The sequence below is a fragment of the Brienomyrus brachyistius genome, chromosome 25 (assembly GCF_023856365.1).
Source record: "Brienomyrus brachyistius isolate T26 chromosome 25, BBRACH_0.4, whole genome shotgun sequence".
Taxonomy (NCBI): Eukaryota; Metazoa; Chordata; class Actinopteri; order Osteoglossiformes; family Mormyridae; genus Brienomyrus; species Brienomyrus brachyistius.
This window is the reverse complement of record NC_064557.1, coordinates 12,250,484-12,267,983: the sequence shown is the minus strand read 5'-3', so window position 1 is coordinate 12,267,983 and position 17,500 is coordinate 12,250,484. Positions and strand designations below refer to the sequence as shown.

General features: G+C 42.8%; 4 protein-coding genes across 4 annotated transcripts in view; all 4 read right to left on the bottom strand.

Moving 5' to 3' along the window:
• LOC125720283 (mucin-5AC-like) overlaps positions 1–2,699 on the bottom strand; it is a 4,928-nt gene extending 2,229 nt beyond the window's left edge. The window contains exons 1-2 of the mRNA XM_048995489.1: positions 2,417–2,699; positions 1–298 (exon numbers count right to left, since the gene is read on the bottom strand). The exon at positions 1–298 is cut by the window's left edge and continues 1,216 nt beyond it. Of these exons, the coding sequence (XP_048851446.1) occupies positions 1–298; positions 2,417–2,651 (533 nt within the window). The 5' untranslated portion in view covers positions 2,652–2,699. The remainder of the gene's footprint in view (positions 299–2,416) is intronic.
• Positions 2,700–2,853: 154 nt separating this feature from the next.
• On the bottom strand, positions 2,854–7,142 carry LOC125720281 (mucin-5AC-like). Its single transcript, XM_048995488.1, has 5 exons — positions 6,797–7,142; positions 6,089–6,442; positions 5,381–5,734; positions 3,063–3,256; positions 2,854–2,901 (listed from the first exon to the last, which is right to left on the bottom strand). Exons 1-5 carry the CDS (start codon positions 7,053–7,055, stop codon positions 2,854–2,856), a joined length of 1,209 nt encoding a protein of 402 aa, XP_048851445.1. The 5' UTR covers positions 7,056–7,142.
• A 432-nt stretch (positions 7,143–7,574) lies between these two features.
• On the bottom strand, positions 7,575–10,255 carry LOC125720517 (hepatitis A virus cellular receptor 1-like). The gene is made up of 5 exons (XM_048996015.1): positions 9,373–10,255; positions 9,143–9,207; positions 8,411–8,556; positions 7,983–8,248; positions 7,575–7,639 (listed from the first exon to the last, which is right to left on the bottom strand). The coding sequence occupies exons 1-5, from the start codon at positions 10,165–10,167 to the stop codon at positions 7,625–7,627; spliced, it is 1,287 nt and encodes a 428-aa protein (XP_048851972.1). The 5' UTR covers positions 10,168–10,255; the 3' UTR covers positions 7,575–7,624.
• Positions 10,256–14,488: 4,233 nt separating this feature from the next.
• On the bottom strand, positions 14,489–17,078 carry LOC125720280 (mucin-2). The gene is made up of 4 exons (XM_048995487.1): positions 17,053–17,078; positions 16,653–16,769; positions 16,210–16,394; positions 14,489–16,034 (listed from the first exon to the last, which is right to left on the bottom strand). The coding sequence occupies exons 1-4, from the start codon at positions 17,076–17,078 to the stop codon at positions 14,686–14,688; spliced, it is 1,677 nt and encodes a 558-aa protein (XP_048851444.1). The 3' UTR covers positions 14,489–14,685.
• Between the last annotated feature and the right edge of the window lie 422 nt (positions 17,079–17,500).

Sequence of the window (17,500 nt, the reverse complement as noted above, 5' to 3'; positions counted from 1 at the left end):
CTTGGACTTGGAGTTGTCGTTAGTTCCTCAGTAGTTGAAGATGGAGATGTAGTTGTGGGTAGGGGAGTAGTGGCACTTTCAGTTATAGTTGGTGTTTGGTGAATTGTAAAAGTATTAAGGATTGTACTCGTAGTCATTGTGGATGGGGCAGAAGTGGTAGTTGCAGCTGTGGTCATCATTACTTCGGTAGTGGTACTTCCTGTGGCTGTTTCTGTCATAGATGATGTTAGTGGTACAGTTGGAGAACTGCTGAAGCTGGTAATTGGGGCTGAAGTTGTTGCTTCAGTAGTGGTTGTGCCTGTGGGTGGAATATTAGTGGTTGATCCTGAACTCATTATTGGTTCAGGAGTGCTGCTTGGACTTGGAGTTGTCGTTAGTTCCTCAGTAGTTGAAGATGGAGATGTAGTTGTGGGTAGGGGAGTAGTGGCACTTTTAGTTATAGTTGGTGTTTGGTGAATTGTAGAAGTATTAAGGATTGTACTTGTAATCATTGTGGATGGGGCAGAAATGGTAGTTGGAGCTGTGGTCATCATTACTTCGGTAGTGGTGCTTACTGTTGCTGATTCTGTAATGGACGACGTTAGAGGTACCGTTGGAGAACTGCTGAAGCTGGTAATTGGGGCTGAAGTTGTTGCTTCAGTAGTGGTTGTGCCTGTTGGTGGAATATTAGTGGTTGATCCTGTACTCATAAGTGGTTCAGAAGTGCTGCTTGGACTTGGAGTTGTTGTTAGTTCCTCAACAGTTGAAGATGGAGGTGTAGTTGTGGGTAGAGGAGTACTGTCACCTTCAGTTACAGTTGGTGTTTGATGAATTGTAGAAACACTGAGGATTGTACTTGTAATCATTGTGGATGGGGCAGAAGTGGTAGTTGGAGCTGTGGTCATCATAACTTCGGTAGTGGTGCTTACTGTTGCTGATTCTGTAATGGACGACGTTAGAGGTGCCGTTGGAGAACTGCTGAAGCTGGTAATTGGGGCTGAAGTTGTTGCTTCAGTAGTGGTTGTGCCTGTGGGTGGAATATTAGTGGTTGATCCTGAACTCATTATTGGTTCAGGAGTGCTGCTTGGACTTGGAGTTGTCGTTAGTTCCTCAGTAGTTGAAGATGGAGATGTAGTTGTGGGTAGGGGAGTAGTGGCACTTTTAGTTATAGTTGGTGTTTGGTGAATTGTAGAAGTATTAAGGATTGTACTTGTAATCATTGTGGATGGGGCAGAAATGGTAGTTGGAGCTGTGGTCATCATTACTTCGGTAGTGGTGCTTACTGTTGCTGATTCTGTAATGGACGACATTAGAGGTACCGTTGGAGAACTGCTGAAGCTGGTAATTGGGGCTGAAGTTGTTGCTTCAGTAGTGGTTGTGCCTGTTGGTGGAATATTAGTGGTTGATCCTGTACTCATAAGTGGTTCAGAAGTGCTGCTTGGACTTGGAGTTGTTGTTAGTTCCTCAACAGTTGAAGATGGAGATGTAGTTGTGGGTAGAGGAGTACTGTCACCTTCAGTTACAGTTGGTGTTTGATGAATTGTAGAAACACTGAGGATTGTACTTGTAATCATTGTGGATGGGGCAGAAGTGGTAGTTGGAGCTGTGGTCATCATTACTTCGGTAGTGGTGCTTACTGTTGCTGATTCTGTAATGGACGACGTTAGAGGTGCCGTTGGAGAACTGCTGAAGCTGGTAATTGGGGCTGAAGTTGTTGCTTCAGTAGTGGTTGTGCCTGTTGGTGGAATATTAGTGGTTGATCCTGTACTCATAAGTGGTTCAGAAGTGCTGCTTGGACTTGGAGTTGTTGTTAGTTCCTCAACAGTTGAAGATGGAGATGTAGTTGTGGGTAGAGGAGTACTGTCACCTTCAGTTACAGTTGGTGTTTGATGAATTGTAGAAACACTGAGGATTGTACTTGTAATCATTGTGGATGGGGCAGAAGTGGTAGTTGGAGCTGTGGTCATCATTACTTCGGTAGTGGTGCTTACTGTTGCTGATTCTGTAATGGACGACGTTAGAGGTACCGTTGGAGAACTGCTGAAGCTGGTAATTGGGGCTGAAGTTCGTGCTTCAGTAGTGGTTGTGCCTCTGGGTGGAATATTAGTGGTTGATCCTGTACTGATAAGTGGTTCAGGACTGCTGCTTGGACTTGGAGTTAGTTCCTCAGTATTTGAAGATGGAGATGTAGTTGTGGGTAGAGGAGTACTGTCACCTTCAGTTACAGTTGGTGTTTGATGAATTGTAGAAATACTGAGGATTGTACTTTTAATCATTGTGGATGGGGCAGAAGTGGTAGCTGGAGCTGTGGTCATCATTACTTCGGTAATGGTGCTTGCTGTTGCTGTTTCTGTCATAGATGATGTTAGAGGTTCAGTTGGAGAACTGCTGAAGCTGGTAATTGGGGCTGAAGTTGTTGCTTGAGTAGTGGTTCTACCAGTGGGTGGAATATTAGTGGTTGATCCTGTACTCATAAGTGGTTCAGGAGTGCTGCTTGGACTTGGAGTTGTTGTTAGTTCCTCAGTAGTTGAAGATGGAGATGTATTTGTGGGTAGAGGAGTACTGTCACCTTCAGTTACAGTTGGTGTTTGATGAATTGTAGAATTACTGAGGATTGTACTTGCAATCATTGTCGATGGGGCAGAAGTGGTAGTTGGAGCTGTGGTCATCATTACTTCGGTAGTGGTGCTTATTGTTGCTGATTCTGTAATAGACGATGTTAGAGGTACCGTTGGAGAACTGCTGAAGCTGGTAATTGGGGCTGAAGTTGTTTCTTCAGTAGTGGTTGTGCCTGTGGGTGGAATATTACTGGTTGATCCTGTACTCATTAGTGGTTCAGGAGTGCTGCTTGGACTTGGAGTTGTCGTTAGTTCCTCAGTAGTTGAAGATGGAGATGTAGTTGTGGGTAGGGGAGTAGAGGCACTTTCAGTTATAGTTGGTGTTTCGTGAATTGTAGAAGTATTAATGATTGTACTTGTAATCATTGTCGATGGGGCAGAAGTGGTAGTTGGAGCTGTGGTCATCATTCCTTCGGTAGTGGTGCTTGCTGTGGGTGTTTCTGTCATAGATGACGTTAGAGGTACCATTGGAGAACTGCTGAAGCTGGTAATTGGGGCTGAAGTTGTTGCTTCAGTAGTGGTTGTGCCTGTGGGTGGAATATTAGTGGTTGGTCCTGTACTCATTAGTGATTCAGGAGTGCTGCTTGGACTTGGAGTTGTCGTTAGTTCTTCAGTAGTTGAAGATGGAGATGTAGTTGTGGGTAGGGGAGTACTGGCACCTTCAGTTACAGTTGGTGTTTGGTGAATTGTAGAAGTGTTAAGGATTGTACTTGTAATCATTGTGGATGGGGCAGAAATGGTAGTTGGAGCTGTGGTCATCATTCCTTCGGTAGTGGTGCTTGCTGTGGGTGTTCCTGTCATTGATGACGTTAGAGGTACCGTTGGAGAACTGCTGAAGCTGGTAATTGGGGCTGAAGTTGTTGCTTCAGTAGTGGTTGTGCCTGTGGGTGGAATATTACTGGTTGATCCTATACTCATTAGTGGTTCAGGAGTGCTGCTTGGACTTGGAGTTGTCGTTAGTTCCTCAGTAGTTGAAGATGGAGATGTAGTTGTGGGTAGGGGAGTAGAGGCACTTTCAGTTATAGTTGGTGTTTCGTGAATTGTAGAAGTATTAATGATTGTACTTGTAATCATTGTCGATGGGGCAGAAGTGGTAGTTGGAGCTGTGGTCATCATTCCTTCAGTAGTGGTGCTTGCTGTGGGTGTTTCTGTCATAGATGACGTTAGAGGTACCGTTGGAGAACTGCTGAAGCTGGTAATTGGGGCTGAAGTTGTTGCTTCAGTAGTGGTTGTGCCTGTGGGTGGAATATTAGTGGTTGGTCCTGTACTCATTAGTGATTCAGGAGTGCTGCTTGGACTTGGAGTTGTCGTTAGTTCTTCAGTAGTTGAAGATGGAGATGTAGTTGTGAGTAGGGGAGTACTGGCACCTTCAGTTACAGTTGGTGTTTGGTGAATTGTAGAAGTGTTAAGGATTGTACTTGTAATCATTGTGGATGGGGCAGAAATGGTAGTTGGAGCTGTGGTCATCATTCCTTCGGTAGTGGTGCTTGCTGTGGGTGTTCCTGTCATTGATGACGTTAGAGGTACCGTTGGAGAACTGCTGAAGCTGGTAATTGAGGCTGAAGTTGTTGCTTCAGTAGTGGTTGTGCCTGTGGGTGGAATATTAGTGGTTGGTCCTGTACTCATTAGTGATTCAGGAGTGCTGCTTGGACTTGGAGTTGTCGTTAGTTCTTCAGTAGTTGAAGATGGAGATGTAGTTGTGGGTAGGGGAGTACTGGCACCTTCAGTTATAGTTGGTGTTTGGTGAATTGTAGAAGTGTTAAGGATTGTACTTGTAATCATTGTGGATGGGGCAGAAGTGGTAGTTGGAGCTGTGGTCATCATTACTTCGGTAGTGGTGCTTATTGTTGCTGATTCTGTAATAGACGATGTTAGAGCTACCGTTGGAGAACTGCTGAAGCTGGTAATTGGGGCTGAAGTTGTTGCTTCAGTAGTGGTTGTGCCTGTGGGTGGAATATTAGTGGTTGGTCCTGTACTCATTAGTGATTCAGGAGTGCTGCTTGGACTTGGAGTTGTCGTTAGTTCTTCAGTAGTTGAAGATGGAGATGTAGTTGTGGGTAGGGGAGTACTGGCACCTTCAGTTACAGTTGGTGTTTGGTGAATTGTAGAAGTGTTAAGGATTGTACTTGTAATCATTGTGGATGGGGCAGAAATGGTAGTTGGAGCTGTGGTCATCATTCCTTCGGTAGTGGTGCTTGCAGTGGGTGTTCCTGTCATAGATGACGTTAGAGGTACCGTTGGAGAACTGCTGAAGCTGGTAATTGGGGCTGAAGTTGTTGCTTCAGTAGTGGTTGTGCCTGTGGGTGGAATATTAGTGGTTGGTCCTGTACTCATTAGTGATTCAGGAGTGCTGCTTGGACTTGGAGTTGTCGTTAGTTCTTCAGTAGTTGAAGATGGAGATGTAGTTGTGGGTAGGGGAGTACTGGCACCTTCAGTTATAGTAGGTGTTTGGTGAATTGTAGAAGTGTTAAGGATTGTACTTTTAATCATTGAGGATGGGGCAGAAGTGGTAGTTGGAGCTGTGGTCATCATTACTTCGGTAGTGGTGCTTATTGTTGCTGATTCTGTAATAGACGATGTTAGAGGTACCGTTGGAGAACTGCTGAAGCTGGTAATTGGGGCTGAAGTTGTTTCTTCAGTAGTGGTTGTGCCTGTGGGTGGAATATTACTGGTTGATCCTGTACTCATTAGTGGTTCAGGAGTGCTGCTTGGACTTGGAGTTGTCGTTAGTTCCTCAGTAGTTGAAGATGGAGATGTAGTTGTGGGTAGGGGAGTAGAGGCACTTTCAGTTATAGTTGGTGTTTCGTGAATTGTAGAAGTATTAATGATTGTACTTGTAATCATTGTCGATGGGGCAGAAGTGGTAGTTGGAGCTGTGGTCATCATTCCTTCGGTAGTGGTGCTTGCTGTGGGTGTTTCTGTCATAGATGACGTTAGAGGTACCGTTGGAGAACTGCTGAAGCTGGTAATTGGGGCTGAAGTTGTTGCTTCAGTAGTGGTTGTGCCTGTGGGTGGAATATTAGTGGTTGGTCCTGTACTCATTAGTGATTCAGGAGTGCTGCTTGGACTTGGAGTTGTCGTTAGTTCTTCAGTAGTTGAAGATGGAGATGTAGTTGTGGGTAGGGGAGTACTGGCACCTTCAGTTACAGTTGGTGTTTGGTGAATTGTAGAAGTGTTAAGGATTGTACTTGTAATCATTGTGGATGGGGCAGAAGTGGTAGTTGGAGCTGTGGTCATCATTCCTTCGGTAGTGGTGCTTGCTGTGGGTGTTTTTGTCATAGATGACGTTAAAGGTACCGTTGGAGAACTGCTGAAGCTGGTAATTGGGGCTGAAGTTGTTGCTTCAGTAGTGGTTGTGCCTGTGGGTGGAATATTACTGGTTGATCCTGTACTCATTAGTGGTTCAGGAGTGCTGCTTGGACTTGGAGTTGTCGTTAGTTCCTCAGTAGTTGAAGATGGAGATGTAGTTGTGGGTAGGGGAGTAGAGGCACTTTCAGTTATAGTTGGTGTTTCGTGAATTGTAGAAGTATTAATGATTGTACTTGTAATCATTGTCGATGGGGCAGAAGTGGTAGTTGGAGCTGTGGTCATCATTCCTTCGGTAGTGGTGCTTGCTGTGGGTGTTTCTGTCATAGATGACGTTAGAGGTACCGTTGGAGAACTGCTGAAGCTGGTAATTGGGGCTGAAGTTGTTGCTTCAGTAGTGGTTGTGCCTGTGGGTGGAATATTAGTGGTTGGTCCTGTACTCATTAGTGATTCAGGAGTGCTGCTTGGACTTGGAGTTGTCGTTAGTTCTTCAGTAGTTGAAGATGGAGATGTAGTTGTGGGTAGGGGAGTACTGGCACCTTCAGTTATAGTTGGTGTTTGGTGAATTGTAGAAGTGTTAAGAATTGTACTTGTAATCATTGTGGATGGGGCAGAAGTGGTAGTTGGAGCTGTGGTCATCATTCCTTCGGTAGTGGTGCTTGCTGTGGGTGTTTCTGTCATAGATGACGTTAAAGGTACCGTTGGAGAACTGCTGAAGCTGGTAATTGTGGCTGAAGTTGTTGCTTCAGTAGTGGTTGTGCCTGTGGGTGGAATATTAGTGGTTGATCCTGTACTCATTAGTGATTCAGGAGTGCTGCTTGGACTTGGAGTTGTCGTTAGTTCCTCAGTAGTTGAAGATGGAGATGTAGTTGTGGGTAGGGGAGTACTGGCACCTTCAGTTACAGTTGGTGTTTGGTGAATTGTAGAAGTGTTAAGGATTGTACTTGTAATCATTGTGGATGGGGCAGAAGTGGTAGTTGGAGCTGTGGTCATCATTCCTTCGGTAGTGGTGCTTGCTGTGGGTGTTTCTGTCATAGATGACGTTAGAGGTACCGTTGGAGAACTGCTGAAGCTGGTAATTGGGGCTGAAGTTGTTGCTTCAGTAGTGGTTGTGCCTGTGGGTGGAATATTAGTGGTTGGTCCTGTACTCATTAGTGATTCAGGAGTGCTGCTTGGACTTGGAGTTGTCGTTAGTTCTTCAGTAGTTGAAGATGGAGATGTAGTTGTGGGTAGGGGAGTACTGGCACCTTCAGTTACAGTTGGTGTTTGGTGAATTGTAGAAGTGTTAAGGATTGTACTTGTAATCATTGTGGATGGGGCAGAAGTGGTAGTTGGAGCTGTGGTCATCATTCCTTCGGTAGTGGTGCTTGCTTTGGGTGTTTCTGTCATAGATGACGTTAAAGGTACCGTTGGAGAACTGCTGAAGCTGGTAATTGGGGCTGAAGTTGTTGCTTCAGTAGTGGTTGTGCCTGTGGGTGGAATATTAGTGGTTGATCCTGTACTCATTAGTGATTCAGGAGTGCTGCTTGGACTTGGAGTTGTCGTTAGTTCTTCAGTAGTTGAAGATGGAGATGTAGTTGTGGGTAGGGCAGTAGTGGCACTTTCAGTTATAGTTGGTGTTTGGTGAATTGTAGAAGCATTAATGATTGTACTTGTAATCATTGTCGATGGGGCAGAAGTGGTAGTTGGAGCTGTGGTCATCATTACTTCGGTTGTGGTCCTTACTGTTGCTGATTCTGTAATAGACGATGTTAGAGGTACTGTTGGAGAACTGCTGAAGCTGGTAATTGGGGCTGAAGTTGTTGCTTCAGTAGTGGTTGTGCCTGTGGGTGGAATATTACTGGTTGATCCTGTACTCATTAGTGGTTCAGGAGTGCTGCTTGGACTTGGAGTTGTCGTTAGTTCCTCAGTAGTTGAAGATGGAGATGTAGTTGTGGGTAGGGGAGTAGTGGCACTTTCAGTTATAGTTGGTGTTTGGTGAATTGTAGAAGTATTAATGATTGTACTTGTAATCATTGTGGATGGGGCAGAAGTGGTAGTTGGAGCTGTGGTCATCATTACTTCGGTAATGGTGCTTACTGTTGCTGTTTCTGTCATAGATGACGTTAGAGGTACAGTTGGAGTACTGCTGAAGCTGGTTACTGGAGCTGAAGTTGTGGGTTGAGCAGCGGTTGTACTTGTAGACGGCATGGTGGTGGCAGCCGTAGTTGTGAATTCATGTATAGTAGTTGGAGCTGAGGACATCTCAGCAGTACTGCTTATTGTAGGTGTATTTGTCTTTGGTTGGGCCAGGCTGGTATTCGGAGCTTCTGTGGTAGTTGTGCTGTTAGTGATGTTTGGTAGTTCTGTTTGCAAAACAGGTTAGTTAATAACATCAAAATGCTTTATAGAACGCATTTATTTCTTATTTTGACATTTCTGACAAATAACTAAAGTTATGAAATAGCTGACAATATATAAAGTTGAAAATACGAATAAACTTTACTTGATTAAATGAAGTCACTTACCTGCATAAATGCTATTTAGAATAATATCTAAAGAGACTGCTGAGTTGTTAATGGCTTCCTGTAGTTCGTCCACCACAGTAGTAATATTAGGAAGGACAGAGTAACTTTGGAAGACCAAATTGGTTGTTACTCCTATTGAACCAGGCCTAATGAGGGGCAGATTGAGAGTAACAGTATTATAGTACAGCAACATTTTATCTAAAAAAGAAGTAAATAAACCAGAATGAATAAATAAACAAATAAAGGGTATTTAAAAACTTGTAACATACAAGAGAATGATACATAAAGAAAGAATGGATGGATGGATGGATGGATGGATATCTATCCTTAATTTGTACCACCAGGCTATAATCGTCATGGCTAACATTAACTGATACCCAAATTGCATTAGATCGTCGTAACATTTTCTGAAGAGTCAATGAAGTAAGGCATGACCAAATTTACCAATATACTTAACAGCTCTTTGCATCCACTAATTCATAAATGCATAGCTTTACATTATGATAGGAATCCATAAAAGCAATGTGGCAATGTTTGATCCCTGATTCCTAGAAGTCTGAAGTGACACAATTAGGTTGGGGCGGTGGGGGAATGCACATTTATGATTGAAATGTTACTGGTTCAAAGCCCCAATAAAACAAAAATAACAATGTTCTGAAATGGCAGTATTCAGTAAAATATTATGGAAATTATTGTTCCAGTCATAGCTGATAAAGATGCAGCTCTTCTTACCAGAAATGTATGACGATGCACCTTAGGAAGTCTGAGAAGTATAATCCTTTGTACAAATTATACAACTGTTGAGAGGAATAATATCATGTATAATGAATGTATCTAATACACACAATCATTTTCAGCTATAATTGCAAAAATTATTAACACCAAATTAAAATGAACAACATTTTAAATGTAGACAAGACAACAAATGTAAAACATTATGTGCTACAGGTTGAAAAATGTACCTGAGTATTAATAGAATTTTCCAATGATTTATATTTCGCAGAACTACTGTTCTTGTAGTCTTGAGTAAATTCTTGACGTATGTTGAAGTACAATATGAGGAAACCTTCCAATCTCGTAGGAGGATCTCTGCATATTGTCGTTGAAGATGTTTGTGTAGTTATCATTCTAGTTGTTAATTGGGTTGTAGACCTTGATGGGAATTGAATTGTGGGTAGGGTAGCAGTAGTAGTTTGAACTGTAGATATAGGTTCATTGGTAGTTGTAGATGCAGAAGAAGTTCTGTTTAGCCCAGTAGTAGTTTCAGCTGTAGTCATTGCTGACTGGGTAGTAGTTGTACTTGGACCTGTAATTTTAGTAGTTGGGGATGGGGTAGTAGTGATTGTCAATGATGTATTTGCCAGTTGGGTAGGACTGGAAGCTGTAGTTATTGGCTGTATTGTAGTAGTACTTGGAACTGAATTTGTAGTAGCTGGAGATGTCGCAGTAGTGGTAGTTGGAGTTATAGTCATTGATGGTTGAATAGTAGTGGTTGGAACTGTAGTTCTTAGTTGGGTAGTAGTGGAAGTTAAAGTTGTCAGTGGCTGTGAGCTAGTTTTAGCTGTCGTAACGGGTAGTGTGACAGTGGTAAATGGACCTGTAGTTGGTTGGGTAGTACTTGTAGATGAAGATGCAGTTGTGTGAGTAGTGGGTAGGGTAGTACTGGTGGTTAGAACTGTAGTTCTGGTTGGCTCAAGAGTAATTTCAGTTGTGGCCAGCTTTGGAGTGATAGTTGGAGATGTAATTTTTTGTGTCATCGTGCTGTTAGGGGCTGTACTAGTAAGTTGGATGGTGATTCTTCTTGTTGTTGGTAGAGTGATAGTGGTTGTAAGAAGTGAAGTTGGGGATTTGGTAGAAGTCAAAATTGCAGTTGAAGGTGTTAATTGAGTAGTGGTTGTTGTGGGTGAAACGGAAGTTGTTTGTTGGAGAGTAGTGGAAGCTGTAGTGGTTACTGCTTGAGTACTAGTTGTAGATGCAGTTGTGGGTAGTGTAGTAGTGGTAGTTGTGACTGTAGGTGTTGTTGGTTGTGTAGTAGTTATAGATGGAGATGTAGTTGTGGGTAGGGTAGTAGTGGTAGTTGTGACTGTAGATGTTGTTGGTTGAATAGTAGTTGTACTTAGAACTACAGTAGAAGTTGGACCATTAGGTGTAAAAGTTGTCGACTGGGTCATAGTTGTGGTTGGTACTGCAGTTGTTGGTAATGGGGTGGTGGTGCTTCTTGTTGTTGGTAGAGTGGTAGTGGTTGTAAGAAGTGAAGATGGGGGATTGGTAGAAGTGAAAATTACAGTTGAAAGTGTTGATTGAGTAGTGGTTGTGGGTGAAACGGTAGTTGTTTGTTGGGTAGTAGTGGAAGCTGTAGTTGTTACTGCTTGAGTACTAGTTGTAGATGCAGTTGTGGGTAGGGTCGTAGTGGTAGTTGTGACTCTAGGTGTTGTTGGTTGAACAGTAGTTGTACTTGGAACTAGAGTAGAAGTTGGACCATTAGGTGTAACAGTTGTGGACTGGGTTGTAGTTGTGGTTGGTACTGTAGTTGTTGGTAATGGGGTGGTGGTGCTTTTTGTTGTTGGTAGAGTGGTAGTAGTTGCAAGAAGTGTAGATGGGGAATTGGTAGAAGTGAAAATTGCAGTTGAAGGTGTTGATTGAGAAGTGGTTGTGGGTGAAACGGTAGTTGTTTGTTGGGTAGTAGTGGAAGCTGTAGTTGTTACTTCTTGAGTACTAGTTGTAGATGCAGTTATGGGTAGGGTAGTAGTGGTAGTTGTGACTGTAGGTGTTGTTGGCTGCGTAGTAGTTATAGATGGAGATGTAGTTGTGGGTAGGGTAGTAGTGGTAGTTGTGACTGTAGGTGTTGTTGGTTGAACAGTAGTTGTACTTGGAACTATAATAGAAGTTGGACCACTAGGTGTAACAGTTGTGGACTGGGTTGTAGTTGTGGTTGGTACTGCAGTTGTTGGTAATGGGGTGGTGGTGCTTCTTGTTGTTGGTAGAGTGGTAGTGGTTGTAAGAAGTGAAGATGGGGGATTGGTAGAAGTGAAAATTACAGTTGAAAGTGTTGATTGAGTAGTGGTTGTTGTGGGTGAAACGGTAGATGTTTGTTGGGTAGTAGTGGAAGCTGTAGTTGTTACTGCTTGAGTACTAGTTGTAGATGCAGTTGTGGGTAGGGTAGTAGTGGTAGTTGTGACTCTAGGTGTTGTTGGTTGAACAGTAGTTGTACTTGGAACTATAGTAGAAGTTGGACCATTAGGTGTAACAGTTGTGGACTGGGTTGTAGTTGTGGTTGGTACTGCAGTTGTTGGTAATGGGGTGGTGGTGCTTCTTGTTGTTGGTAGAGTGGTAGTGGTTGTAAGAAGTGAAGATGGGGGATTGGTAGAAGTGAAAATTACAGTTGAAAGTGTTGATTGAGTAGTGGTTGTTGTGGGTGAAACGGTAGATGTTTGTTGGGTAGTAGTGGAAGCTGTAGTTGTTACTGCTTGAGTACTAGTTGTAGATGTAGTTGTGGGTAGGGTAGTAGTGGCAGTTGTGACTGTAGGTGTTGTTGGTTGAACAGTAGTTGTACTTGGAACTATAATAGAAGTTGGACCACTAGGTGTAACAGTTGTGGACTGGGTTGTAGTTGTGGTTGGTACTGTAGTTGTTTCTAATAGGGTGGTGGTGCTTCTTGTTGTTGGTAGAGTGGTAGTGGTTGTAAGAAGTGAAGACGGGGGATTGGTAGAAGTGAAAATTACAGTTGAAAGTGTTGATTGAGTAGTGGTTGTTGTGGGTGAAACGGTAGATGTTTGTTGGGTAGTAGTGGAAGCTGTAGTTGTTACTGCTTGAGTACTAGTTGTAGATGCAGTTGTGGGTAGGGTAGTAATGGTACTTGTGACTTTAGGTGTTGTTGGTTGCGTAGTAGTTATAGATGAGGATGTAGTTGTGGTTAGGGTAGCAGTGGTAGTTGTGGGTGTAGTTGTTGGTTGGACAGTAGTTATACTTGGAACTGTAGTGGAATTTGGACCATTAGGTGTTTTCGGTGTGGTAGTCGTGCTCGTTTTTGTGGACTGGGAGGTGCGGGTTGTCGCAGTTGTAGCTGTTTTCGGTGTGGATTTCGTGCTCGTTTTTGTGGACTGGGAGGTGCGGGTTGTCGCAGTTGTAGCTGTTTTCGGTGTGGATTTCGTGCTCGTTTTTGTGGACTGGGAGGTGCGGGTTGTCGCAGTTGTAGCTGTTTTCGGTGTGGTTTTCGTGCTCGTTTTAGTGGACTGGGAGGTGCGGGTTGTCGCAGTTGTAGCTGTTTTCGGTGTGGTTTTCGTGCTCGTTTTTGTGGGCTGGGAGGTGCGGGTTGTCGCAGTTGTAGCTGTTTTCGGTGTGGTAGTCGTGCTCGTTTTTGTGGACTGGGAGGTGCGGGTTGTCGCAGTTGTAGCTGTTTTCGGTGTGGTAGTCGTGCTCGTTTTTGTGGACTGGGAGGTGCGGGTTGTCGCAGTTGTAGCTGTTTTCGGTGTGGTAGTCGTGCTCGTTTTTGTGGACTGGGAGGTGCGGGTTGTCGCAGTTGTAGCTGTTTTCGGTGTGGTAGTCGTGCTCGCTTTTGTGGACTGGGAGGTGCGGGTCGTCGCAGTTGTAGCTGTTTTCGGTGTTGTAGTCATGGTAGCTTTAATCGAGGTGTCTGATTTTGTTGTAATTGTGTGAGTTGTAGTACTGGTACTTGTGACTGTAGGTGTTGTTGGTTTGACAGTTGTTCTATATTGACCTGTCGTTGTAATAGTTGTGGATATGTTAGTTGTAGTACTTAGAGCTTTAGGTAGAGGACTACTGATTGTTACGTGTTCGGCCATGGAATTAGTAGTAGTGTTACTTGGATCCAAAGCTGTTCGTTGGGTAGTGGTGCTAGCTGTGAGTGACATCATAGTGGTTGGAGCTGTACTTGAAGTTGTTTCAGGAGTAGTGTTTGTTGTCGTTGGTGGGGTAGTGAGCACTGGAACAAAGTAAAAGTAATTAAACAGCTAGCAATATTAATGATTGAATGCATAACTAAATTTGACTTTGAATAAAAATGAATGCCACTTACCTGCACTAATGGTATCAAGTATAATATCCAAAGAAATTTCTGAAGTGTTAATGGCTTCTTTCAATGTCTGACCAACATCAGTAATATTAGGAACAACTGACTGATTTTTGAAGATCAACTGGGTTATTGCTTCTGTTGAACCAGGCCTAATGAGAGGGAGATTGAGAATAAACATATTTGTAAAGCAGCAACATTATGTCTAAAAAATATGAAATGAGTAGCAAAAATAAGAAAAATAAAAATCAAATCTGGCATTTAAAATTCAAACTTGGGTGATACAGTACAGTAACACATATAGAATAAAGGGAGTTTTCAGTGTTGTCAAGTCCTGACAACAACACATGTAAACTGAAATGGGAAATATGCATCATTAAATTGTAGCACCGTGGTGTAATTGTCAAGCCAAAATCGTAATAGCGCCTGGTACCATTTTGTAGGGTTCATGAAATGAAGTATTGTGCACAAATAAATCAAATAAAGTAAATTGGTCCAATTGATATTTCTCCTCCACCCTCAGCAATGTGTAAAAAATCAATGGCATTAAAGCATTGGGTAGATTATACAAACTCTGGACACACATATAGGGTTGTATTTGATCCCTGAACCCAGCAAGTGTGAGGTAACAAGATTAGGTTCTGGATTGCTGTCTCAAGCTTACCATACAAATGTATTATATCTGCCATATAACGGATATCATTGTCCCAATCATAAGCGATAAAAATGCACCTGTCCTTACCTGAAACAGATGAGAATACATCTGAGGAAGATGTCCCAGTACTCTTTCATGTACACAGCATTCAACTGTTGGGAAAAATTATAATATGTGAAATGTAATTATTTAATATATATATATATATATATATATATATATATATATATATATATATATATATGGCTATTTGCAGGATTAAGTATGAAATATGTTTTTATTGAATCAAGCATCATTAAATTAGACTAAATATCTTCTTGATGTAGACCAGTGGTTCTCAAACACGGTCCTCAGGCCCCACTGCCCTGCTTGTTTTCCAGCTATCCCTGCCCCACACACTGCTGATTACCTGGATCAGGTGTGTTCAGTCAATCAGAAGCTGAAAGACAGCTGGGACTTGTGTTTGGGGCAGAGATAGCTGGAAAACAAGCAGGGCAGTAGGTCCCGAAGGCAGATTTTGAGAACTACTGATGCAGACAGAAAGCAGTGTTGAAGAGAATAACTGTAAAACATTTCTTTGTCACTCATGGGCTAATGTACCTGAAGAACAACAGTATTTTCCAGTGCTTTATACTCCGCAGAACTGCTGTTAGTGAGGGCATAATCAAATTCTTTAGGTATTTTGAAGGTCAGGTTTAGGGGAACTTCTAATCCCGTAGCAGAATCTCTAGATACGGTGCGTGTAGATGTTGTTTTCATATTTGTAGTAGTACCTCTTCTATTAGTGGGAGTAGTAGGAGCGGTTGTAGTTGTTTGTTGAGAAGTAGTTGTTGATGGAGATATAGTCTTAGGTTTGGTTGTGATGCTAGTGGTGGGTGAAGTACTAGTGGTAACTGGAGTAGTATTTGGTAGTTCAGTGGTAGATGCAGTTGTGGGTAGGGTGGTAGTGGTAGTTGTGGCTGTAGTTGTTGGTTGGGGAGTAGTTATAATTGGAACGGTAGTAGAAGTTGGACCATTAGGTGTAAAAGTTGTGGACTGGGTCGTAGTTGTGGCTGTTATTGTAGTTGGTAATGGGGTGGTGGTCTTTCTTGTCGTTGGTAGAGTGGTAGTGGTTGCAAGAACTGAAGTTGGGGAATTAGTAGAAGTTAAAATTGCAGTTGCAGGTGTTGATTGAGTAGTGGTTGTTGTGGGTGAAACTGTAGTTGTTTGTTGAGTAGTACTGAAAGCTGTAGTTGTTACTGCTTGAGTACTAGTTGTAGATGCATTTGTGGGTAGGGTAGTAGTGGTAGTTGTGGCTGTAGTTGTTGGTTTGGGAGTAGTTATGGATGAGGATGTAGTTGTGGGTAGGGTAGTAGTGGTAGTTGTGGCTGTAGTTGTTGGTTGGCGAGTAGTTATAATTGGAACTGTAGTAGAAGTTGGACCATTAGGTGTAAAAGTTGTGGACTGGGTTGTAGTTGTGGTTGGTACTGTAGTTGTTTCTAATAGGGTGGTGGTGCTTCTTGTTTTTGGTAGAATGATAGTAGTTGTAATAAGAGAAGTTGAGGACTTAGTAGAAGTGAAAATTGGAGTTGCAGGTGTTGATTGAGTAGTGGTTGTTGTGGGTGAAACTGTAGTTGTTTGTTGAGTAGTAGTGAAAGCTGTAGTTGTTACTGCTTGAGTACTAGGTGTAGATGCATTTGTGGGTAGGGTAGTAGTGGTAGTTGTGGCTGTAGTTGTTGGTTGGGGAGTAGTTATGGATGAGGATGTAGTTGTGGGTAGGGTAGTAGTGGTAGTTGTGGCTGTAGTTGTTGGTTGGGGAGTAGTTATAATTGGAACTGTAGTAGAAGTTGGACCATTAGGTGTAAAGCTTGTGGACTGGGTTGTAGTGGCTGTTATTGTAGTTGTTGGTAATGGGGTGGTGGTCTTTCTTGTCGTTGGTAGAGTGGTAGTGGTTGCAAGAACTGAAGTTGGGGAATTAGTAGAAGTTAAAATTGCAGTTGCAGGTGTTGATTGAGTAGTGGTTGTTGTGGGTGAAACTGTAGTTGTTTGTTGGGTAGTAGTAAAAGCTGCAGTTGTTACTGCTTGAGTACTAGTTGTAGATGCATTTGTGGGTAGGGTAGTAGTGGTGGTTGTTACTGTAGGTGTTGTTGGTTGCGTAGTAGTTATAGATGAGGATGTAGTTGTGGGTAGGGTAGTAGTGGTGGTTGTGACTGTAGGTGTTGATGGTTGCGTAGTAGTTATAGATGAGGATGTAGTTGTGGGTAGGGTAGTAGTGGTAGTTGTGGCTGTAGTTGTTGGTTGGGGAGTAGTTATAATTGGAACTGTAGTAGAAGTTGGACCATTAGGTGTAAAGCTTGTGGACTGGGTCGTAGTTGTGGCTGTTATTGTAGTTGTTGGTAATGGGGTGGTGGTCTTTCTTGTCGTTGGTAGAGTGGTAGTGGTTGCAAGAACTGAAATTGGGGGATTAGTAGAAGTTAAAATTGCAGTTGCAGGTGTTGATTGAGTAGTGGTTGTTGTGGGTGAAACTGTAGTTGTTTGTTGAGTAGTAGTGAAAGCTGTAGTTGTTACTGCTTGAGTACTAGTTGTAGATGCATTTGTGGGTAGGGTAGTAGTGGTAGTTGTGGCTGTAGTTGTTGGTTGGGGAGTAGTTATAGATGAGGATGTAGTTGTGGGTAGGGTAGTAGTGGTAGTTGTGGCTGTAGTTGTTGGTTGGGGAGTAGTTATAATTGGAACGGTAGTAGAAGTTGGACCATTAGGTGTAAAAGTTGTGGACTGGGTCGTAGTTGTGGCTGTTATTGTAGTTGTTGGTAATGGGGTGGTGGTCTTTCTTGTCGTTGGTAGAGTGGTAGTGGTTGCAAGAACTGAAGTTGGGGAATCAGTAGAAGTTAAAATTGCAGTTGCAGGTGTTGATTGAGTAGTGGTTGTTGTGGGTGAAACTGTAGTTGTTTGTTGGGTAGTAGTAAAAGCTGCAGTTGTTACTGCTTGAGTACTAGTTGTAGATGCATTTGTGGGTAGGGTAGTAGTGGTGGTTGTGACTGTAGGTGTTGTTGGTTGCGTAGTAGTTATAGATGAGGATGTAGTTGTGGGTAGGGTAGTAGTGGTGGTTGTGACTGTAGGTGTTGATGGTTGCGTAGTAGTTATAGATGAGGATGTAGTTGTGGGTAGGGTAGTAGTGGTAGTTGTGGCTGTAGTTGTTGGTTGGGGAGTAGTTATAATTGGAACTGTAGTAGAAGTTGGACCATTAGGTGTAAAGCTTGTGGACTGGGTCGTAGTTGTGGCTGTTATTGTAGTTGTTGGTAATGGGGTGGTGGTCTTTCTTGTCGTTGGTAGAGTGGTAGTGGTTGCAAGAACTGAAATTGGGGGATTAGTAGAAGTTAAAATTGCAGTTGCAGGTGTTGATTGAGTAGTGGTTGTTGTGGGTGAAACT

Bases quoted from the DNA above. Each gene is read 5' to 3' on its own strand.
- LOC125720280 (XM_048995487.1), bottom strand. From the start codon at position 17,078: ATGCATCTACAACTAGTACTCAAGCA. The intron at 16,395-16,652 runs GTACTCAAGCAG...CTTCTACTACAG, and splicing joins CACAAATGCATCTACAACTA to TTCCAATTATAACTACTCCC. The intron at 16,035-16,209 runs GTAACAACCACC...CCCCAACTTCAG, and splicing joins CGCAACCAACAACACCTACA to TTCTTGCAACCACTACCACT.
- LOC125720517 (XM_048996015.1), bottom strand. From the start codon at position 10,167: ATGACACAAAAAATTACATCTCCAACTATCACTCCAAAGCTGGCCACA. The intron at 9,208-9,372 runs GTACATTTTTCA...TCCTCTCAACAG, and splicing joins AAAATTCTATTAATACTCAG to TTGTATAATTTGTACAAAGG. The intron at 8,249-8,410 runs GTAAGTGACTTC...TTTTGCAAACAG, and splicing joins TCTAAATAGCATTTATGCAG to AACTACCAAACATCACTAAC.
- LOC125720281 (XM_048995488.1), bottom strand. From the start codon at position 7,055: ATGAGTACAGGACCAACCACTAATATTCCACCCACAGGCACAACCACT. The intron at 6,443-6,796 runs GTGCCAGTACTC...CTATAACTGAAG, and splicing joins AACACCAACTGTAACTGAAG to GTGCCAGTACTCCCCTACCC. The intron at 5,735-6,088 runs GTGCCTCTACTC...CTGTAACTGAAG, and splicing joins AACACCAACTATAACTGAAA to GTGCCAGTACTCCCCTACCC.